The following is a 24,834-nucleotide window of genomic DNA, read 5'->3' as shown; positions in this document are numbered from 1 at the left end:
ATCGTGTATTCTACAGTAAGGGGCTGGAGGTGTCAGACACAACATTGTCCATCGCAGCGTGAAGCAGAGAGAGAAGTCCAAGACACCAAATCCTAAAAGCAAAATAAGCAAGAAACACATGCCGTGTTACTGATCATACCAACCACCACTCTTAAAGAGACCAAATGGGATATGGCATCACCCGGTACAAACAAAGAAACATGAGAAAAAATAAACCTCCCAGAGCCAACCACAAAATCTATAGAGTGCAGTTAGCTGTATTAACCACACTGGATCCATTTCCAGCTGGGTAACCACTACTTTTAATATTTCAGCAATAGCTATCACTGTCACGTACTGCACCCCTCAGGCAGGTCTGCATTACAGGCAATGTAAAGGTGTGGGGGTGCTCGGCTGAGTGGGGTTTGAGTTTAGTGAGGATAAATGGGGGGGCTAGACATAGTGGGCTTTTTAACACAGACACTGGCTCCCTCCTTCACCCCCTCCTCCGTGTGACAGATCATTGCCTCCCTCCCCCTCCAGTCTCCTGCCTCCTCTGCTGCACTGCAGCCTCCACACTCACAAGGCTTGCTGCAGATCTGCTCTCCGCTGCATTTACTTCTCGCTTGGTGGTGCCTTGTCTGTCACCAATTTGCACAGCTCTGGTAAATGCCATTCCCAGGACCGCTTACCCCCTCCCCTGTGCAGGGATGGTTCTGGGAGGTAGTGTCTGGCTCGTTTTCCCCTTGGACATGGGGCATCTGAATGCAGAGACTGACATCCACTAGAAAAGGTTCAATAGGGGGAAATAACAAGTGGGGGAGAAAGGGAAAGGGTGGGGGGAGGTGGGTGACACCAATTCACAGGGGAGGAGGTCCCAGCACTGCTGAATTCTCTGGAATTTGCCATCTTTTTCACACTCTGATCTCTCATCTGGATTGGAAGCTGGATTTTACCCCCTAGACTGAGGGGCTCCTGCAAGCCTGTGCTTTGTGACACCCCACTTTGGGTGCATCATGGAATCAGTGGACAAGGAGTGTGGGGCGCTAGGGGGTCTGTTCCAGGCCATCATCAATGACATGAAGGTAACTCATTAGCTTGCATGTTAATATTGCAATAGTAGAGAGGAGGAGGCACGCCGCTCAGGTGGCTCCCAGTTAATAAATCGGGCGCTCGCTCCGAGGTCTGCTCTTGTGCTCAGTTTGCTGCACTGCTGGTGTAATACGGTAAATACTGGCTTACAAAGGAGTCATACTGTGCAGTGATCGCATGCAATTTACCATGACTGTATTATTCAGTGTGTGGGGTACTAGGGAAGGAGAGCTTCCCTGACAGGGGTTTTGCGGCAGATACTGAATGCTGCAATCTGGGGAAGCTCAGCGATCCCCGCACTGCATTGACTAGCACAACAACACAATGCTAAGGAAGGCTCAGCGACCACAAAATGAGATACACAATGGCACGGCTGGTGCTTTTTTTGCGGTGTGATAACCCGCAGGGATCCCACAAAATGTCTGTTGTTGCGCAAGGTCAATGATGGCATTACAGCAAAGGGCACATTTTGCAAGGTCCGTTTAAGATCAGCTCAATTGTGCCAGTGTCCTGGGTTTTCATGCAGCCTGTGCCACCGCTTGGCATTCCTGTCCCGTTGGTCTGCGTGTTGCTAGGGCCACGCAAAAGCAATAAGTGACATCGCTGGCCTGTGCTGGCTGCCAGACACGAGAAGCATTTAGCCTATTCCCCCAGACACAACGCATCCTCCCCAATCTAATCGCATATCAGTAGCACCTCCAGAAATATGCCACCGACCGACCGACCGAAACGCATCTGGCCATACTGATGAGCAGAGACCAAGGTCACTGGTGGAACTCAATGTATGCATTCAATACCCAAACTCTGCCGTCTGCTGCAACCCAAAAAAAAATATGCACGGCCCCCCAATACATAGACGGCTCTAGAACACGCTCAGCCCCGATGTATATAAATGGCATTAGAATACACACGGCCCACCAGTATATAGATGGCATTAGAACACGCACGGCCATCCAGTACACACAAGGTATTAAAACACCCCCACCCCAGTATATAGAGCGCATTAGATCGTGCACAGCCCCCCAGTATACAGAAGGCATTAGAACACTCACGGCCCCCCAGTATATCCACGAAATTAGAACACTCACAAACCCCCAGAACATCCATAGCATTAGAACAAACATGACCCCTTAGTATATAGAAAGAACTGGAACACACGCAGCACCCCAGTACACAGAGGGCACTAGAACATGCATGGCCCTCCAGTATTTAGAGGGCATTTAAACACATGCACCCCCCCCAGTATACAGAGGGCATTATAATATGTATGGCCTCCAGTATATAGTGGGCATTAGAACATGCATAGCCCAGAGTATTTAGAAGGCATTAGAACACGCATACCACCCTCCCAGTATATAGAGGACATCAGAACATGCATAGCCATCCAGTATATAGAGGGCAGGAGAACATGCATAGCCCCCCGGTATATAGAGGGCATTAGAACACGCATAGCCCCCCCCGGTATATAGAGGGCATCAGAACAAACACAGCCCTCCAGTATTAAGAAGGCATTAGAACACGCATATCCCCCCAGTATATAGAAGTCATTGGAACACTCATAGACCCCCTCAGTATATAGAGGGCATTTGAACACAAACAACCCCCCAGAATACACAGAGCATTAGAACACGCATAGCCTTTTCAGCATAAAGACGGCATTAGAACCCTCTCAGTATATAGAGGGCATTAGAACATGTACATCACCAGCATATAGAAGGCTATAGAACATGCATGTGCCCCCCCAATATTCAGAGGGCATTAGAACATATATAGCCTCCCCAGTATATAGAGGGCATTAAACACATAGCCCCCCGGTATATAGAGGCCATTAGAACACACACAATCCCCCAAAATATACACAGAATTAGAACATACAAGGCCTTTCAGCATAAAGACAGCATTAGAACATGCATAGCGCCCCCAAGTACATAGGAGGCATTAGAACACGCATATACCACCAGAATATAGAGGGCATTAGAACACGCATAGCCTCCAGAATATAGAGGGCATTAGAACACGCATGGCCCTCCAGTGCATAGACAGCATTAGAACATGCACGGCCCTGACGTATATAGATGGCAATAGAATACACTGACCCCCAGTATATAGAGGGCATTAGAATTCACACTGCCCCCCCAGTATATAGACAGCGTTAGAACACGCACAACCCTCCAGTATATAGACAACATTAGAACACGCACAACCCTCCAGTATATAGACAACATTAGAACACGCACAACCCTCCAGTATATAGACAAAATTAGAACCCACATGGCCCTCCAGTACACATAAGGTACTAGAATGCACTCCCCCCAGTATACAGAGGACATTAGAACACATGCGGCCCCCCAGTATACAGAGAGCATTAGATCATGCACGGCCCCCCAATATACAGAAGGCATTAGAATACTCATGTCCCCCCCACTATATCCAAGAAATTAGAACACGCACAACCCCCCAGAACATACACGGCATTAGAACATCCACAGCCTTTCAGCATTTAGACAGCATTAGAACATACATGACCCCTTAGTATATAGAAAGAATTGGAAAACACGCAGCACCCCAGTACACAGAGGGCACTAGAACATGCATGGCCCTCCAGTATTTAGAGGGCATTTAAACACATGCACCCCCCCAGTATGCAGAGGGCATTATAACATGTATGGCCCCCAGTATATAGTGGGCATTAGAACATGCATAGTCCTCCAGTATATAGAGAGCATGAGAACATGCATAGCCCCCCGGTATATAGAGGGCATTAGAACACGCATATCCCCCCAGTATATAGAAGTCATTGGAACACTCATAGACCCCCTCAGTATATGGAGGGCATTTGAACACAAACAACCCCACAGAATATACAGAGCATTAGAACACGCATAGCCTTTTCAGCATAAACCCTCTCATAGCACCCAATATATAGAGGGCATTAGAGCATGCATAGCCCCCGAGTATAAGAGGGCATTAGAACACGCAAGGCACCCAGTATATAGAAGGCATTGGCACACGCATACCCACCCCAATATGTAGAGGGCATTAGAACACGCACAGCAACCCGGTATTTAGAAAGCATTAGAACACACGTAGCCCACCCAGTACATTGACGCCATTAGAGCACGCATAGCCCCCCCCCAGTGTATAGCGGGCATTAGAACACGCAGGGCACCCAGTACATATGTCCCACGCTCACACTGCATCTTCAGGAAGTCCCCTGCCGCATGTCCCACGCTCACACTGCATCTTCAGGAAGTCCCCCGCCGCATGTCCCACGCTCACACTGCATCTTCAGGAAATCCCCCGCCGCATGTCCCACGCTCACACTGCATCTTCAGGAAATCCCCCGCCGCATGTCCCACGCTCACAGTGCATCTTCAGGAATTCCCCTGCCCCATGTCCCACGCTCACACTGCATCTTAAGGAATTCCCCCACCTTATGTCCCACGCTCACATTAAATCTTCAGGAAATTCCCCGCCGCATGTCCCACGCTCACACTGCATCTTCAGGAATTCCCCCACCTTATGTCCCACGCTCACATTAAATCTTCAGGAAATTCCCCGCCGCATGTCCCACGCTCACACTGCATCTTCAGGAATTCCCCCGCCGCATGGCCCATGCTCGCACTGCATCTTCAGGAATTCACCCGCTGCATGTCCCACGCTCGCACTGCATCTTCAAGAAATCCCATGCTTGCACTGCATCTTCAGTAATTCCCCCACCGCATGTCCCACGCTCGCACTGCATCTTCAGGAAGTCCCCCGCTGCATGTACCACGCTCACACTGCATCTTCAGGAAATCCCCCGCCGCATGTCCCACGCTCACACTGCATCTTAAGGAATTCCCCCACCTTATGTCCCACGCTCACATTAAATCTTCAGGAAATTCCCCGCCGCATGTCCCACGCTCACACTGCATCTTCAGGAAATCCCCTGCCGCATGTCCCACGCTCACACTGCATCTTCAGGAATTCCCCCGCCGCACGGCCCATGCTCGCACTGCATCTTCAGGAATTCACCCGCTGCATGTCCCACGCCCGCACTGCATCTTCAGTAATTCCCCCACCGCATGTCCCACGCTCGCACTGCATCTTCAGGAAGTCCCCCGCCGCATGTCCCACGCTCACACTGCATCTTCAGGAAATCCCCTGCCGCATGTCCCACGCTCACACTGCTCCTTCAGGAAATCCCCCGCCGCATGTCCCACGCTCATAGTGCATCTTCAGGAATTCCCCTGCCACATGTCCCACGCTCACACAGCATCTTCAGGAAATCCCCCGCCGCATGTCCCACGCTCACACTGCATCTTCAGGAATTCCCCCGCCGCACGGCCCATGCTCGCACTGCATCTTCAGGAATTCACCCGCTGCATGTCCCACGCTCGCACTGCATCTTCCGGAAGTCCCCCGCTGCATGTCCCACACTCAGACTGGTCCTTCAGGAAATCCCGTGCCGCATGTCCCACGCTCACACTGCATCTTCAGGAAGTCCTCCGCTGCATGTCTCACACTGGTCCTTCATAAAATCCCCCGACGCATGTCCCACGCTCACACTGCATCTTCCGGAATTCCCCCACCGCAGGTCCCACGCTCACACTGCATGTTCAGGAAATCCCCCGCCACATGTCCCACGCTCACACTGCATCTTCCGGAATTCCCCCACCGCAGGTCCCACGCTCACACTGCATGTTCAGGAAATCCCCCGCCACATGTCCCACGCTCACACTGCATCTTCAGGAAATCCCCCGCCACATGTCCCACGCTCACACTGCATCTTAAGGAATTCCCCCACCTTATGTCCCACGCTCATATTAAATCTTCAGGAAATTCCCCGCCGCATGTCCCACGCTCACACTGCGTCTTCAGGAAATCCCCTGCCGCATGTCCCACGCTCGCACTGCATCTTCAAGAAATCCCATGCTTGCACTGCATCTTCAGTAATTCCCCCACCGCATGTCCCACGCTCGCACTGCATCTTCAGGAAATCCCCCGCCGCATGTCCCACGCTCACACTGCATCTTCAGGAAATCCCCCGCCACATGTCCCACGCTCGCACTGCATCTTCAAGAAATCCCATGCTTGCACTGCATCTTCAGTAATTCCCCCACCGCATGTCCCACGCTCGCACTGCATCTTCAGGAAATCCCCCGCCGCATGTCCCACGCTCACACTGCATCTTCAGGAAATCCCCCGCCACATGTCCCACGCTCACACTGCATCTTAAGGAATTCCCCCGCCGCACGGCCCATGCTCGCACTGCATCTTCAGGAATTCACCCGCTGCATGTCCCACGCTCGCACTGCATCTTCAAGAAATCCCATGCTTGCACTGCATCTTCAGGAAATCCCCTGCCGCATGTCCCACGCTCACACTGCATCTTCCAGAATTCCCCCACCGCATGTCCCATGCTCACACTGCTCCTTCAGGAAACCCCCCGCCGCATGTCCCACGCTCGCACTGCATCTTCAAGAAATCCCATGCTTGCACTGCATCTTCAGTAATTCCCCCACCGCATGTCCCACGCTCGCACTGCATCTTCAGGAAGCCCCCGCTACATGTCTCACACTGGTCCTTCAGAAAATCCCCCGACGCATGTCCCACGCTCACACTGCATCTTCAGGAAATCCCCTGCCGCATGTCCCACGCTCACACTGCATCTTCAGGAATTCCCCCGCCGCACGGCCCATGCTCGCACTGCATCTTCAGGAAGTCCCCCGCTGCATGTCCCACGCTCACACTGCATCTTCAGGAATTCCCCCGCCGCATGTCCCACGCTCGCACTGCTCCTTCAGGAAATCCCCCGCCGCATGCTCACAGTGCATCTTCAGGAATTCCCCGCCGCATGTCCCACGCTCACACTGCATCTTCAGGAAATCCCCTGCCGCATGTCCCACGCTCACACTGCATCTTCAGGAATTCCCCCGCCGCACGGCCCATGCTCGCACTGCATCTTCAGGAAGTCCCCCGCTGCATGTCCCCCGCTCACACTGCATCTTCAGGAAATCCCCTGCCGCATGTCCCACGCTCACACTGCATCTTCCAGAATTCCCCCACCGCATGTCCCATGCTCACACTGCTCCTTCAGGAAATCCCCCGCCGCATGTCCCACGCTCATAGTGCATCTTCAGGAATTCCCCTGCCACATGTCCCATGCTCACACTGCATCTTCAGGAAATCCCCCGCCGCATGTCCCACGCTCACACTGCATCTTCAGGAATTCCCCCGCCGCACGGCCCATGCTCGCACTGCATCTTCAGGAATTCACCCGCTGCATGTCCCACGCTCGCACTGCATCTTCAAGAAATCCCATGCTTGCACTGCATCTTCAGTAATTCCCCCACCGCATGTCCCACGCTCATAGTGCATCTTCAGGAATTCCCCTGCCACATGTCCCATGCTCACACTGCATCTTCAGGAAATCCCCCGCCGCATGTCCCACGCTCACACTGCATCTTCAGGAATTCCCCCGCCGCACGGCCCATGCTCACACTGCATCTTCAGGAATTCACCCGCTGCATGTCCCACGCTCGCACTGCATCTTCCGGAAGTCCCCCGCTGCATGTCCCACACTCAGACTGGTCCTCCAGGAAATCCCGTACCGCATGTCCCACACTCACACTGCATCTTCAGGAAGTCCCCCGCTGCATGTCCCACACTCACACTGGTCCTTCAGGAAATCCCCCGCCGCATGTCCCACGCTCACACTGCATCTTCCGGAATTCCCCCACCGCAGGTCCCACGCTCACACTGCATCTTCAGGAAATCCCCCGCCGCATGTCCCACGCTCATAGTGCATCTTCAGGAATTCCCCCGCCGCATGTCCCACGCTCACACTGCATCTTCAGTAATTCCCCCACCACATGTCCCACACTGGCACTGCATCTTCAGGAAATCCCCCGCTGCATGTCCCACGCTCACACTGCATCTTCAGGAAATCCCCCGCCGCATGTCCCACGCTCACACTGCATCTTCAGGAATTCCCATGCTTGCACTGCATCTTCAGGAAATCCCCCGCCGCATTGCCCACGCTCGCACTGCATCTTCAAGAAATCCCATGCTTGCACTGCATCTTCAGTAATTCCCCCACCGCATGGCCCACACTCGCACTGCATCTTAAAGAAATCCCATGCTTGCACTACATCTTCAGTAATTCCCCCACCGCATGTCCCACGCTCGCACTGCATATTCAGGAAATCCCCCACCGCATGGCCCACGCTTGCACTGCATCTTCAAGAAATCCCATGCTTGCACTGCATCTTCAGTAATTCCCCCGCTTGCACTGCATCTTCAGGAAATCCCCCGCCGCATGTCCCACGCTCACACTGCATCTTCAGGAATTCCCATGCTTGCACTGCATCTTCAGGAAATCCCCCGCCGCATGGCCCACGCTTGCACTGCATCTTCAAGAAATCCCATGCTTGCACTGCATCTTCAGTAATTCCCCCACCGCATGGCCCACGCTCGCACTGCATCTTCAAGAAATCTCATGCTTGCACTACATCTTCAGTAATTCCCCCACCGCATGTCCCACGCTCGCACTGCATCTTCAGGAAATCCCCCGCCGCATGTCCCACGCTCACACTACATCTTCAGGAAATCCCCCGCCGCATGTCCCACGTTCACACTACATCTTCAGGAATTCCCCCGCCGTATGGCCCACGCTCGCACTGCATCTTCAGGAATACCCCCGCCACATGTCCCACGCTCACACTGCATCTTCAGGAAATCCCCCGCCACATGTCCCACGCTCACACTGCATCTTCAGGAAATCCCCCACCACATGCCCCACGCTCACACTGCATCTTCAGGAATTCCCCTGCCGCATGTCCCACGCTCACACTGCATCTTCAGGAATTCCCCCTCCGCATGTCCCACACGCACACTGCAACTTCAGGAAATCCTTCTTTGTCTGTTACACACTGCTCCTTCAGGAATTCCCCCGACACCTGTCCCATACTCACACTGCTCCTTCAGACGATCCCCCACTGCTTGTCCGACACTGCATCTTCAGGAAATCCCCTGCCACATGTCCCATGCCAACACTGCATCTTCAGGAATTCCCCCGCCACATGTCCCACGCTCATACGGCATCTTCAGGAAATCCCACGCGCACACTGCAACTTCAGGAAATCTTTCTTTGTCTGTTACACAGACAGGAGGTCCCTCGCTGCCTGTCATCCACTTAGACTGCTCCTTCAGGAATTCCCCCGCCGCCTGTCCCATACTCACACTGCTCCTTCAGGCGATCCCCCACTGCTTGTCCGACACTGCATGTTCAGGAATTCCCCTGCGGCATGTCCCACGCTCACACTGCATCTTCAGGAAATCCAACGCTCACACTGCATTTTCAGGAAATCCCCCGCCGCATGTCCCATGCTCACATTGCATCTTCAGGAAATCCCCCGCCGCATGTCCCACGCTCACACTGCATTTTCAGTTAGTCCCCGCCGCATGTCCCACACTCACATTGCATCTTCAGGAAGTCCCCCGCTGCATGTCCCACGCTCACACTGCCTCTTCAGGAAATCCCCTGCCGCATGTCCCACGCTCACACTGGATCTTCATGAAATCCCCTGCCGCATGTCCCACACCCACACTGCATCTTCAGGAAATCCCCTGCCACATGTTCAACGCTCACATTGCATCTTCAGGAATTCCCCTCCGCATGTCCCACACGCACACTGCAACTTCAGGAATGCCCCGGCTGCCTGTCAGACACTGCAATTTCAGGAATTCCCCCGCTGCCTTCCGACACTGCATCTTTCGGAAAATTCCCGTCGCATGTCCCACACTAACACTGCACTTTCAGGAGTTCCCCTGCCGCCTGTCCCATACTGACACTGGAACTTCAGGAAATCCTTCTTTGTCTGTTACACACTGCTCCTTCAGGAGGTCCCTCGCCGCCTGTCATCCACTTACACTGCCCCTTCAGGAATTCCCCCGCCTGTCCCATACTCGCACTGCTACTTCAGGCGATCCCCCACTGCTTGTCCGACACTGCATCTTCAGGAATTCTCCCACTGCTTGCCCGACACTGCATCTTCAGGAAATCCCCAGCTGCCTATTCCGCGCTCACACTGCTCCTTCAAGAAACCCCTCTCACCGTCTGTCCCACACTCACACTGCATCTTCAGGCCGTCTCCCGCCGCTTGTCCGACAATCACACTGAACCTTTAAGAAGTCCTCAGCTCAATCTAGCCATTGGATCGGGTATGGGAAGAGTTTTTTTCCCCTGCAGCTATGCATGTGTGCAGTGATCTAGCCGCCAATACCAAGTATGTGTCACTAGCAGATAATGCGTTGTTTGTCCTGTCTCTGCATACACAGCCAAGCCAGATAATTAGCAGATACAGGCATCTGTTACTACTGGCACAGATAAAGCATAATAATCATAACTAAGAGAAAAAGACACATGAAGATGAGATCTTAGATGTTTAGAGTGAACCACATTTTAAAAGAGCTTTAATTGTTTTGTTAGAAAATTAGATCTGTACAATAGTACCATAGGCTGCCCAACTATTCAGGATGTGGTCCCACACACTGTACCCATAAGAGCAGTCAGTGTCCTACAACTGGCCTCCAAGGAGCAGTGGATCGGTTCAGGGCCCCTAGAATAAAGCATGGCGCCTTGGTCATACTATATCAGTGACTGGAATATTTTGCTTCCTTTAAACGAAAGCATTGTGTAAGGGAGATGCCAATCTCTTGGTTTAGGCCAAAATACAAACCCCAAGATATCACCAGACAATGCGATAATCTAAGAACAGATGATTAACCCTGAACGTAATGGCAGAAGATAAATGGGAGAGTATTAAGTTACATAGTTATATAGGCTGAAAAAAGACATGCGTCCATCAAGTTCAGCCTTTCCTATATCTGAAGAAGTATTTAATAACATTGGTTATCCATAATATAGATGTGCCAACCCTTCCAAACAATGTACATAAACCTACCCGCATGGGTTAAATAAAATGTAGAAAATGAGTAGCTCATGTGGACTAAGTCAGGTTCTGGAATGAAGCGTGGCTGCAAGATTTTTTTCTAACAATGTCACTATTTGCCATTCACAGAGTTCTTATCCAATCTGGGAGGATTTTAACTCTAAAGCCACAAAACTGCACTCGCAGCTCAGGTGAGTTTGCTAGAACGTGGATGACTTGAATAGAATGTATTCTCTAGGTTTTTCTGTAAAACATACTATATTGGACTCAACAAGTAAAATGCAATCACCTGTTTTCGTGTCTGTAAAACATCCTGGTCAGTTTTACGTCGGTTACCAATACACCTATTTGTCAGTAGAACCCTGCAGATGATGTTGGGTGGGACAAGGATTCTTTAGTCCAGCGGCCCAACACAGGCGGAGCGAGGAAGAGCAAGGACCCCTTAGTCAGCAGGCTCACAACAAGTGGAGCAAGGACCCCTTAGTCAGAAGGCTCGCCCCCACAAGTAGAACAAGGATCCCTTAGTCAGAAGGCTCGCCGCCACAAGTAGAGCAAAGATCCATTAGTCAGAAGGCTTGCCGCTGTGGGTAGGGTGAGGATTGCAAAATTACAAAGGGGTTAGTTTGGGCTACATTGCACCTGCGAATACCTGCTCAGTGACTCGGACCTGCTTCTGACACAGTGTTTTCTCTACCTTAGGACCACTGTGCTGGCAGCAGTCGCTTTTCTTGATGCCTTCCAGAAGGTGGCAGACATGGCAACCAATACCAGAGGTAAGATTTAGATATGGAGAGCCATCTAGGCTTTCAATGTATAAATACATGTAAATTAAATTGATTTTTTTCTTAAGCAATGTTCTATATAATTTTAGATGTCATATAGATATAGAGCTGTTCCTTCCAGGCTGACTGGTACAATACAAGTTGGTCTGGAGGCTGGGACTACAAATATATCTGGACTGTAACAGATCCCATGAAGAAACCAGAATATGTACAGGGATAAGCATGAGTACCATGCAAGAAATCCAATGAAGGAGGGACAAGCTGAAAGCTAGGCTGTAGAGTTTTGTCCTTTGTGAGTCAGATGTAACTCTGCAGTGTTTTGCAGGAGCCACACGTGATATTGGATCAGCACTAACAAGGATGTGTATGAGACATCGGAGCATCGAGAGCAAACTGAGGCACTTCACAAAGTGAGTATGGAGTGTGTCAATCTGATCCATATTAATCCAGAAAGGTACTAATGTCACAAAAGGAAATAACAATCCAGCAGTCAACCGCTTGCAGTTTCAGTCATTCGTATCCATACACACTGACCCACTGTGACCTGTCTCCCACCCAGCTGATCCCCTTGGGTCAGCCTATGAAAAAGTTTCAAAAAGTCTTGACAGGTCACAACTTAATTTTTTGTGGCGCCTTAAGAATAAACCAGCTCTGAGTCAAGCGCTAACCTGCCATAACATGTGCCTGTTAAGGCCAAGCTTGAATTATCTGTGACTTATCCACCACCAATTCTAATTTAGAATAAACCAAGCTTAAATCAGTTATGACCGGGTAAAGCATGCGCAAACACTGAGCTCCCACAGACAAGAGTAAAGTCAGGACAAACCCTGCTACGTGAACTCTGCTCCTCCATTGAAGCTATGGAATGATAAGGGATATATTACGTTTAGCTTTTTGTCCAGCGATACCTCAATTTTCTCCTTATCTCCTCATAGTGCTCTCATGGAAACTTTAATAAACCCTCTCCAGGAGAGAATAGAGGACTGGAAGAAGACCGCAAACACACTCGACAAAGAGCATGCGAGAGGTAAGACACGTGGCCTTCTGTGCCTTTACAGTATCATGTCCAGAGTATACACTTTAACAGGTACTGCTGGACCCGACACACACCAACCTCGTAATAACCTCTGGTGCCGGCGCATCTCTCAAAAACATTTTCCTCTTAATCCCTGCAGAATATAAAAGAGCCCGCCATGAAATCAAGAAAAAATCCTCAGATACGCTGAAGCTGCAAAAGAAGGCTCGCAAAGGTGCTTTTCTCCTTCCTTTTTTACAGAGCCTATCATGCTGAGACATTAACATCTGCAAACCTCTCAGAACTGCATGAATTAAAGACAGAATTAAATAAGCCCTTAAAATAGGAAAGGGGTTGAGACTTTAAACCCTGTAATGAATACATCAAAACCATACACTAAATAAATTAGATTAATAAATATTAAAAGACATAGCACAATGGAGCACATGCCACCACAAGGTGGTCAGTTAAAAGTCATGAGTATGGGTACAGTACATTGAAAGTCATGATACACGTGACAATCAGAAAATTGTTAAATGAGAACACAGGGAGTAACAAATTAAACACATGATTTTAGCCGCTGATAGCTAAACACAGAAATGACTTACCGCAAGTGTCCTGTCACTTATACTGAATGCACAGGGGCCCTGCATGCAATGTAAACAGGGCTCATCAACATCTCGCCTGCCAGCTTCCTTCATGTTCAGTTTAAGAGGGGATTTGCTTATTCTACAAGAAAACATTACATTTTAAGGGTTATATGGAGATAGCTATGTGGTTTCTTTGTAATGTAAAAGATTTATAAGAGATGAGCTGCTAACTGCAAGGATTGAATAGCTTCAAGTACTTACTGCATGATCGTATTGGTGGGAATAGATAGTGTTGGGTTGCTGGGGGTGGATGGTACTTCTCCTCTACCATCTCTCATGGAATGTCTCTCATTTTCTTTTCTCCTTCCTCCATCCCTTAATCACCTCGATGATTTTCTTGCATTCCTGTAGAAGTCCTCGGTAAGTAGCAACAAACAGCCATGAAGACAGATATGCAAAAAGCAATACAGGACGGCGACCAGATGCTATGTGTTACTTAGCACTGTTACCCAAACACGTTTACCCTTTAAACCTGCCTTAAAAAAGTGAAATATGTCAATTCCATGCCATGTACACACCTGCCAAGAACATCGGCACACAGTAGGGTAATGCAATCAGCGTGACTACAAATGCACTAAATACACAGAATACGGCTTTACAGGCATTCACATGAAATTGTAGCTTTTATCCTTACAAATCTTAATTAGAATTTAATTTTATCTCTTACGACGTTTCTAAAAGTCTTGTGTTAGTAGGAATTGCTATTGGTTCATTGCAGTGACACCTGGAGTTCAGCATGATAAAAAGACAGTTTGTTCCAAAGCGTGAGCCGCAAGGTTTCCTCTAATTATCATTATCATTTGAGCAAAACAAAATTAGAAAAAACACATTCTCCCGTAAAATACAGTAACTTTACCGGACGCTAAACCAACCGTTTGTGCGCACATGCATTTCCTTTGTGTGCTGGTTGCAAAACGTGTGCACAGAGTGAGCATTGGTAAGCAGACCACTGCAACTGAGACGGGGGTATAGAGACAGTGCCCTCGAGTGTGAAAGCATTACATGACTTATACTGCCCTCTAGAGGTCAGGCAGGGTAAATATTAGAGGGCTAATAAACTGTCCTGTGCTTACCTACCCTAAACGCTGCACACATGCCTTACCCGGTAACAAAGGCAGCTTTCCTCTCTTTTAGGTAAGGGAGAACTGCAGCCCCAGCTGGACCATGCTCTGCAGGACGTTAATGACATGTACCTGCTCCTCGAAGAGACAGAGAAACAGGCAGTGCGCAGGGCTCTGATAGAAGAGCGAGGACGCTTCTGCACCTTCATTGCCTTACTCCAGCCCGTGGTGGTAAGTGGGTCCCAGTAGTAGACAGCCTGCAGGATGTCCCCTGTTGTATGATGACACAAACCAAATAGCTCAATCAGTTAAGTCAATTAAAGTTTAATGCACTGAATATATTTAGCACAGTTTTACCAAGTGTTTAGATGTAATCAGTTCTGAGTACACACCAGAAAGGTCAACTCATAGCAAACATGTAAGCATAAAGGATGGCCGCCATGTTTTCTTCTGTTGACCTGCCCTGTGATGCTGTGCTTTCCGCCTTGCAGACCGGAGAGATCCACATGCTGGGAGAGGTCACTCACCTGCAAGCAATCATCGAGGATCTGATGGTGCTAACAAAGGAACCTCATAAACTGCCACCGGCCAGTGAACAGGTGAGCAGCGTGAAAGCAGTGTACGGACAGCCCAGCGGCACCATAACCCAAATGAGCCAAGCCCAGACCAAAGACACCCTAGCTCATCCCAACAGTACAATGTCAGGACCATTTAACAATTTAACAATCAAAGCCCAAATCAAATCAAAGCCCAAAAGTTACCACTATCTAACAGCACCACACCACTTACCATATACCAGCCCAAACATACCAAACCCAGACAAAAGTTATGCTAGCGCATCCTAACAACAGAACAACCAAGCCTTGCCCAAAGTTAAGGTAGTCCAGCTTATCCCAAGTGTACCATATCCAGTCCATCTCAACTGAGCCCAGCCAAAAGTGATACACATCCATCCCAACAGTACAGAAAATGAACCCAGGCCAACGTTGTCCCTGCCCAATCCAACTCTGAGACAAAATGCCCAGTTATCCTAGCCAAACCCAATAGTGCTACAGCTGAGTACAACAGCCCAACAATACCATATCCAACACATTCAAACATTACAACGCATTAAAAAACAATTGCAACTGAAACCAGTCTAAAGTTGCTATAGCCCAGCCCAATAGTACCACCCAAAGCCCAAAGTTACCCTAGCCCATCCCAACAGAACCATAGGACAGTGCTAAGGACCAAATGTCAACCGACGTTACAGCTTGGTAACCAAGGGAAATACTAGAAGTGTGTACTCGAAGATGTGCGCTCAGACCAAACAGGAATAGTTAGAGGGATCAAATCATATACAAAGCTCCTTAGTTCATGAAGGTTAGGGCCTGGTGAAGCTTTCAGAGCTCATTGATTTGAAATAGGTCCTGGCTGTTGTAGCCCATGAGGTCCAAGCACCAAAAAATAAAGCTGAGAGTGATGGGATGAAAAGCGCCTCACCTGTTGGTGCAGCTGAGGACAGCTGGAAGATTAGGTCCCTTCTGGAAGGAGAATCACCTGTAGTTCAGCTTTCATGTTAGGGGCCATGGTTACATGGACTGTACCGCAATGCCAAGTGTACCTGCAGACATACCAACATGTAGTTATGAACAGAGGAAACCTGAATGAATAACACAACACTCACAGTTGTTCTTAAAAGCAGGAATGTTGGGAAAATCAACTTGAAGGAAACAAAGGCTGCTGTGAAGTTGTTCACGAAGTCTTTTATATGCAGGGGCAGCAGGTCTCGAGCTCCCATGCATCCCAGTGGCACCTGCTTGAAGTAAAATGCAGCCTACCACAGCTCACTAATCCAAGCAATTGGGCCAAGATCAGAAACAAAAGCAAACCACAGTCCATAAAAATAACCACCTCAACATTACTAGAGTCCAGCCCAAGAGTAATAAAACTAAGTCTAGGCACGTGCTACCCTAGCCCAACCCAACACATATAACAGCAAGAAACGACTGGTGTGAGGCTGCTGACCTTATCTGCTTCAAAGTTTTTGTGTTTCTACTATATGTCCAAAGTTGCCATCATCAAATGCAGGAGCTAATTTACAGAAGCGTGTGTTGAGGTTAACTCTTTTCGTTTGGAGTCAATGGCTTCCAACTCGGAAGAAGTAGCTTCTTTCTCTGATGCTACTGCAAAACCCGGTTCTGGGTAAAACTGTACAAGACAAAAGAGAAGTCAGTTAGGATCTGTAGCAGTGGAAAAGGTGAAGAAGAACTCAGCTAATGAACGGAACAAGCCAAACAATTGCTCCATCTGGGGTGGAATTAGTTTTGTCTGTTCAGATATAGGAGGACAGATTGGCAGAATCAGGAGGCAGGGGCATGTGTGTAATGACCATGAGCACAAGAAGTGAACCTTTACTGCAAGAAGTCTAGCAGGTTTGTACCTTTGTAATTGTGTAATTGTGGCTGTAGGCTCTGATTGGAAGCAACCAAAAGTCCAGTGCTTGGAGCCTTAAGGGTACCTGCAATTGTATCAACAAGTAGTTATTGACAGATAAAACCTGAATGAAAAAAACAACAAAGAGGAAGATTAACGTGGCCAAAAATGAAGAGAAAAAAGCACGTCAAGACCCCAAATAAACGCAGAATTTAGCAAGACTGCCACTTGCACATAACATGGCTGATGCCAGATGATGGGGGACAAAGTCACATTGTTCTGTGGGAAAAATTCAAGGGGTTGCCCCGAGTTCACTGATACAGCAAAGACAAGAAAATCCCTAGTAGAACGCAAGTCCTGGAAGATCCGCAGGTTCTTTTCTCTGTGACATCTCAATGGTACCTGCAGACATAATGACACGTAGTTATCAAAAAGGTGAAACCTCAATAAAACACTGCAGGAAAATGACGATCACAAAAATCTACCAAGACACCAGCGTAAACAAGAGGTGAGAGACACAGAGGAGCAATTGTCTAAGATGGCAGCTGCAGGAAGAAGTAAGAGAAGTCACTGTTGTACCACAGGAAGACCACATGGGTTGCCCCACAGAAATATCCTACCTTTTCTGGATTATGATGCATCATAAATCTAAAGAGTGGTTTGGAAAAAGCTTAGTACGTTCCAGTGTGAGAAAAAAAGGTAATTAAAATTCAATACTTTCCTTTTTATCTCTTCACCTTAAAAACACCTGTCTCCAGGTGTTAATGCAAAATTGATTCCGTTGAAGAGCGCTCATGCAAGATAAGGGAAAAAACAATAATAGTGTAGGGTGTATACAAAAACAACAAAAATGTTATAAAAAGAAAGCGCTCACAAGATTCCATGCACATCCACCTATGCACAAAGGGCGCTCAGGGGGAGGATATAGGAACCCTTTCCTTTGCACATAGGTGGATGTGTATGGAATCTTGTGAGCGCTTTCTTTTTCATCCCTTCTCATAAGCTTGTAACCAACAACCCTATTGGTTGTGTCTCTTCTGTTTTCAGCTACACAACACTTTATGAAATGCAAGAGTATTTCCGGCACTATTGTGAGTGCAACTGACGCTATATAAAATTTGTGTTGTTTTTGTATACACCCTACACTATTATTGTTTTTTCCCTTATCTTGCATTAGCGCCCCTCAACAGAATCGATTATGAGGCATCCTGTCAGGAATGTTGGGAGATGTAGCTGTCTTGTCCTTTGTGGAGCCTTTCCCATGCTGGAGACAGCAGCTTTAAAACCGCCATCCCCACCGGCGGGAGCAGCTTCCCCAAAACTGAGAGGAGAAGTGCTGAAAGTACACATTCCGCAGAACAGGAGGGAGCATAATGATATTATAGTCCCAAGGAACAAAACAAATACTCAGCTCAGCCCAAGAACACAAACCGGCCGAGCCCTGAGAAAAGTGGGGAGATGTAGTGAATGGAGGCTCAACAATAACATACCCCAGCCGACAAAATCTCTCATAACACGGCACAGCAGTACAACCAACGAAACCAGGAGCAATGGTACAAAAGCCCAGCCAAATCGTACCAATATTAAAAAGAAAGTACTGTCAAACTGAACCAAACAAGTCCATCCAAAATAGCACAAACAACACCACTGACCTAGAACAGCCCAACATTACAACCATAGAGCAGCTAAACCTTACCACATGTTTAAACTAGCCAACATGACAAGCCTAAGGTCACTCTAACAGATTGTGGCGAGACTTCTGTACTGGAAAGGGGCAGTTGATGTAGGGATCTTCCCTGCCTTCAAAACAAAAGAAGGGTGTCCAGATATTACCAGGGGGTTACACCTCCCCCCACCACCAGCCTGAACCATTGATACAAGGCAGGATGGATCCATGCTTTCATGTTGTTTATGCCAAAGTCTGACCCTGCTGCTTGAATATTGTAGCTGGAATCGAGACTCATCAGGCAACATTTTTCCAGTCTTCCATTGTGCAATTGTGGTGATCCTGTGCGAATTGTAGCCTCAATTTTTCTGTTCTTAGCCGACAGGACTGGCACCCGGTGGGGTCTTCTGCTGCTGTAGCCCATCTGCTTCAAGGTTCGGCATGTTGTGCATCCAGAGATGGCATCCTGCATACCTTGGTTGTAACGAGTGGTTCTTTGAGTTACTGTTGCCTTTCTGTCATTTCGAAAGACATCAATAAGGCATTTCCATCACTGGATATTTTCTCTTTTCCGCACCGTTCTCTGTAAACCCTAGAGACGGTTGTGCTTAAAAATCCCAGTAGATCAGCAGTTTCTGCCCGTCTGGCACCAACAACCACCATGCCTTAAAAGTCACTTAAATCCCCTTTCTTCATCATTCTGATGCTTGGTTTAAACAGCAAGTTGTCTTGACCACGTCTACATGCCTAAATGCATTGAGTTGCTGCCATGTGATTGGCTGATTAGCTATTTGTGCTTACAATCAATTGAACAGGTGTACATGATAAAGTGGCAGTGGGTGTATTTACCATAGGAAAATCCAACAGTGAGGTCAACAGTCAAAAAAAGAAGAATCAAATAATCAAAGAAACACTGAAAGGCAAATAGGCTCTATCACAGGCACTGGTTAGATCGTAAATACGGTTAAAATATCTCTCCAAGGATCTCCCCGCCTCCATGAGGCGGCACAAAAAAAGTACTAATTATATGCAAGGCCCCTTTAAGATTTACTGTGTGTTTCTGGCCAATCCACACCTTTCTTCCTTCAGTCGCACATTCATTCTGGTGGCTTGTCAGAGGTTGGGGATGGTTGGAGAGAGCATCGCGGACATCCAAGATGGCACCGGAGCTCCCTGGGATGCCTCCCCTGTCTGTATGCAAGTTGAGGGGGGTCTGTTATTCACTCGCCACAACCAGCTGTATGAGTGAAACTGCTGGTGTGCTGGTGACATCCATGTGCAGCAATACAGTCCCACAAAATCTCCTACCTTCATCTTGGTTAGGCTGCTTGGCAGGACTTCTGGAAGAAGTAGCATTGTGTTGTAGTTAATGGGTCCTCTATGAAGCCTTTTATGTGTTGGAAAAAGTGGGCACCAAATCACCATCAACTCTGATGTGTTACGCTTCTTGCCAGCGACAACCGTCCATAGTGTACATTTGAGAGAGCAAATGATGTCAACATAGCCCAGCCTAACTGTATAACAACTTGGCTTAGAAATCTCCAACAAAGACTCAGTCCAGTCCTAGATGCGGTCCTAGTGTGATTCTAGGACAAAGCCCCTTCCAACATTACTATACTTCAGCTCAGCAATATCAACAACCCAGCCCATCGCGGTAGTACCATATCCTAGCCAAACAATGGGACCAACATGGTACTACGCCCTGATCTATTCCAACAGTACCCAAATCCAGGACAAATGGACAACCAACATACTAATTCCAATAATGCTACAAACTATGCAGAACAATATAGTGCATCGAAGCCAAATTCATGACCGTGTTCAATGGTTTTTTTTTTCTTCCAGGTCATCAAGGACCTGAAAGGATCCGATTACTCTTGGTCTTATCAGACACCACCATCATCTCCCAACAGTTCCTGTTCGCGCAAATCCAGCATGTGTAGGTAAGTAGTTGGTACCTGTAGGTACTTCTTATGCACTTCCTATTCGGTATTGCTCCACTGCATGTGACCAACAGTGTATGAGGATTTCAAGAATATTCAGTAGCATGAATCTCTCATATTTTAAGAAGATCAGAGCCTCTGTTAAGACATACTTCATTTCTGCAACCAGAAATGGAGGTCATCCAGAATACTCAGAACATGCTCCTGATCAAGAGAGAGAAACTACTTTTCAGTTACTGACCTATTACAATGTCACTAGCACATGTGTTCAAGATAAATGATTTCACATTACTAAATGTTTTCGTATATAAAGCATATGCACATACCTAATCCACATCCACACTGCGTTAAACAGTCTCTTCCTCCACATGAGTCTTCTTAAACCCTCCATCTGACCACTTCACCCCCTCACTCCTGTGCCCTTCCCCTCCCATTCATCACAGTACAAAGACCCCTTCCTGGTCAGCTGCCACGCACCCCCACTCACCGGGTTCCGCGTGTCGCTATCGCAGCCTCCCGCAGCCCACTGGGGGCCCTCATCGATTAATAAGTGTGTCCTCCCACGATTCCGGATGCAGCTCACATGAAGCCAGTTACTCCAAGCCTCCATCACCAATGCCATCAGATATCACCAGTCAGGTAAATAACTATCTATGTCTTCCTCAAACGCGTTTAAATAGATATTCAGTAAATTCCTAATTCCTGTACAGGCTAAACAATGACAACATGCGTTTAGCATGATGCATAGTCAAACGGAGCACCATCAAAGATGCTCCGCTTGATGGTCCTCATAGGAATAATTGTTTATCCTTTACTTACGATATGATCCTTCTCTCGTTATTCCAAATCCTATTAACACATTTGCTGCCTTTGGCTTACCTCAGAAATCCTCCAGCTCTGCGTCTTCAGAAGCGTCTGAGACATGTCAGTCTGTCAGTGAGTGTAGTTCGCCCACTTCAGTGAGTACTTCCTTCTTCTGTTATAATCGTATGCCATTGAAAGTAAAACGCACATTTATATAAACAGTGTGCATACGTTGTAGCCTTCAAATTCCATATCTGTTTTACAGGACTGGTCCCGCTCCGGTCCTTACGAAACACCTCCTGCCAGTTCTCTACAGCGTAGGAAGGACCGCGTGGAACATCTGCGTGAGGCAGAGCTTGGCCCAGGGTATCAGAGTCTGGAAGACCCGTACCGGCCTCGTATGTCCCCCGCAGTTATTGCAGCCAAGGTAGGCTCTTTCTGTACTGCAGGCACCAGTACAAATGGGAAAAGAAGAGTCACATCTGTTACGCCAAAAGTTAACGTAAAAGCCATTTGCAGTGTGTGGTTGGATCCCACCAGGCAGGACTAATCAGATGTTTGGCTTTCAGGGCATATAGCAGGCAAAGTCATAAGAAAGGTTTTCAGAATCTTCAGAATTTCACTTTTAATTATTTTACACATATGCTAAATGTGTCAGAAGTGGATTCACACATTTACACAGTAAATAAAACAGAAATCCTTTTGAGTCACTGGTCTATATGATGCACTGTATTGAACTCTTAAAGGTGACGCATTTTTAATGCACTTGCATGTGTTTCTGCAGCATGGAGAAGTCGTGTCTCCTGCGGCGAGCGACTTGGCGATGGTTTTAACACGAGGCTTGAGTTTAGAGCATCAGAAGAACAGTCGAGATTCCTTACAATACTCAAGCGGATATAGCACACAGACCACAACTCCTTCGTGTTCGGAGGATACCATTCCTTCCCAAGGTACATAAAATGTAATTTTATCTCATTTTAGCCAAAGACTCCAACTACATTCGCTGACGGATACAGGACTTTACATCAGTTTTACAGACAGACCACAAACCTACCTTGTCATTTGAAGGGCTGTTAAAATGTCCCACAGAGTATTTGCCAATATCTTTTCTTTGAGAAGTAAAAACGCTTTTTAAAAAGACAAAAGTTATTTTTAGACTGTCCTCACTTGCTGAGGATCACTCACAATATGAAAAGGTGTCCAAATCTACTTTAATACCATTTTCTTTTTAAGCTGCCAAATCGTAATCAGCTGTCCTCCTGGTCCTCTCGCAGGTTCCGATTACGACTGTTACTCTGTTAATGGCGATGGGGACGCAGAGGGGTCTGGCGAATTTGACAGATCCTCCACAGTCCCCAGGAGCAGTAGCCTGGCCCAAAATTATCGTCGCCTGCTTCAGACCAAGCGCCCAGCTTCTACAGCAGGTCTACCCAGCACCACACCTCCACCTGGCTCCACTCCCGGAGTCGCAACAATAAGACGCACCCCTTCCACCAAGCCTACGGTCAGACGCACACTGTCCAATGCCGGTCCCATTCCGTGTCGGCCTCCAATAGTGCCAGTGAGGACACCCACAGTTCCAGATTCTCCAGGAGGTCTTGGAAGCCGTTCCCGAGTGGGAAGTGAAGAGTGTGTCTTCTATTTGGGAGCCGATGATCAAAGTTCCCTTGACTATGCCAAGTCATCCCCAAAACGTCTGAGCCTTCCCAATGCAGCCTGGGGAGGAGACGGAGAAATGTCTGTGTACGGTGGTGGAGGAGGTGACGAAGAAGAAATGGGAGGGGGACTCCTTGCCGCCAATCGGCACAGCCTTGTGGAGAAGATTGGAGAATTAGCAGCTGGAGCACATGCTCTAGGAGATGGGCAGTTCCCCTTCCCTTCTGCCCCAGATCGGAGTCTAGGCCCTACACCAGGGGGCGGCAGAACCGGATCTGAACCCCCAGCAGGTGATATGCTGGCATCCATACGCAGAGGCGTGCGGTTACGCCGGACCCTCACCAATGACCGCTCAGCACCCCGTATCTTGTGATTTGGGTTTGTGTGGTTAGTAATGCGATGGAGGATTGGTGCTCCGAGGGGGAGGGGAGTGACAAATACTGTGATAGAGGGGACATCTGATATAGAGGTGTGGGAGTGCTTAACCCTTTCTATGCAGGAGCATGGATTAAATCTATTCCATGCTGGAAAAATATACAAAACACCAGGCCATAGTACCTGTGAGACATCTTGCAGTCCTTTCCCTTATGTGCAGTAGTGTGTCCTTAGTAAATGTAGCCTGTAGACAGGAAGCCCATCACATTATCATCCAGATCTCTAGGGGTCTGATACTTGTAGATCCAGGCAGGCCCAGCTAGTGGGACCAAGTCAAACACTCTCTGTGATGAACGCCACCTCTCGAGTGTCTCACAGCTCTTCACACTACAAGAGGTTCAGGTCTATGCGCAGCACACCAGAATATACAAGAAACAGCTGACTAGACCTTAAAAATAATGTGCAACAATCATTTTATGCAACAGAAACAGAGGATCCCAATATGAAATCTTATGCAATTTGGTTACAGAGAACCAATGAGAAAATAACCTATATCCATTTGGGGTCTACAGTACTTTATGGTCCAAATGTATATAACAGTACTACAGGCTCTGTTTCTTCCACTATAGTATCCTTCCCAAATGGATTTTTAACCAGGCTTATTACGGTTCCAAAAATATGAAACAGTCCAGAGTCTAACAGTGTTGCAATCTTTATGTAACGCTGAGACCACCACAAAATTGTCAACATCTATGTCAGGAAATTTGCCTTAAGCCTGGAGTGACAAACTAATGCCCTCCAATCTGGGACCCTGCTTGGCCTGAAAGGATCACTCTTTTCTTGTATGAAATGTTTTCCATTGAAGCACTAGCGTGATCAGTTCTGTTAAATCTGGGAGGCCGGATAATAAGACGTGCCACCCCACGCAAAACAAAATCCTCTGCTACACAACAGCACTCACGCTTTAAGAAAGTGTGTACCCCAAACATAAATAATACCCCAGATGTTATGTCCTTTACAGATACCCAAGAGTTTACCTCTAAAAAGGGTGGAAGTACATTCTGGCTTCAATGGGTTTATTCCATTATTGTTTGAAGTGTACCCCTGATTTAAGAAGTAAAGTGAGGCGATGCATAATGCCCGCAAACACTGCCTCTATGGCTCCAGTGCCAGACTACTCAATGCGACACAGTCACAGGCCGCCGGATCTCTGCACCTCAGTGACGTCTGCAGAGATGAGGGTGCGTTACCGCTCAGAGAACTCCCCGCCGACACCAGCAGGGAAGAGTCAGAAAATTGCATTTCTGCAGTTTAACCAAGAAGAAGGTCAAAGTGGGCAGATGCACAGAACCTCAGATATGCCTTTGGAGGCCTAAGCATCTCTTTCCTGCCCCAAACCCAATGAGCCTACCACATTCGGTGGCTCCCTCCTCTTTCCTGTAATCCTTTCACTCCATG

The 24,834-nt window shown here is 48.1% G+C and overlaps 1 protein-coding gene and 1 long non-coding RNA gene across 3 annotated transcripts; both read left to right on the top strand.

Moving 5' to 3' along the window:
• Nucleotides 1-491: 491 nt before the first annotated feature.
• MTSS2 (MTSS I-BAR domain containing 2) lies at nucleotides 492-23,864 on the top strand. Of its 2 annotated transcripts, none has more exons than XM_053448753.1 (15): nucleotides 492-1,064; nucleotides 11,139-11,200; nucleotides 11,709-11,782; nucleotides 12,117-12,201; nucleotides 12,727-12,818; nucleotides 12,967-13,041; nucleotides 13,808-13,816; nucleotides 14,591-14,748; nucleotides 15,009-15,116; nucleotides 20,444-20,541; nucleotides 21,054-21,180; nucleotides 21,426-21,500; nucleotides 21,611-21,772; nucleotides 22,130-22,295; nucleotides 22,620-23,864. In XM_053448753.1, exons 1-15 carry the CDS (start codon nucleotides 996-998, stop codon nucleotides 23,372-23,374), a joined length of 2,115 nt encoding a protein of 704 aa, XP_053304728.1. In that variant the 5' UTR covers nucleotides 492-995; the 3' UTR covers nucleotides 23,375-23,864. The 2 variants fall into 2 exon arrangements, with proteins under 2 accessions (XP_053304728.1, XP_053304727.1); XM_053448752.1 differs by having other exon boundaries at nucleotides 20,985-21,180.
• Nucleotides 17,246-17,616, top strand: LOC128467199 (uncharacterized). The gene is made up of 2 exons (XR_008345696.1): nucleotides 17,246-17,440; nucleotides 17,587-17,616. It is a non-coding gene; the product is annotated as an uncharacterized LOC128467199 (long non-coding RNA).
• Nucleotides 23,865-24,834: the final 970 nt, after the last annotated feature.

The sequence above is a fragment of the Spea bombifrons genome, chromosome 10, assembly GCF_027358695.1.
Source record: "Spea bombifrons isolate aSpeBom1 chromosome 10, aSpeBom1.2.pri, whole genome shotgun sequence".
Classification (NCBI taxonomy): Eukaryota; Metazoa; Chordata; class Amphibia; order Anura; family Pelobatidae; genus Spea; species Spea bombifrons.
This window is presented reverse-complemented; position numbering and strand designations above follow the sequence as displayed.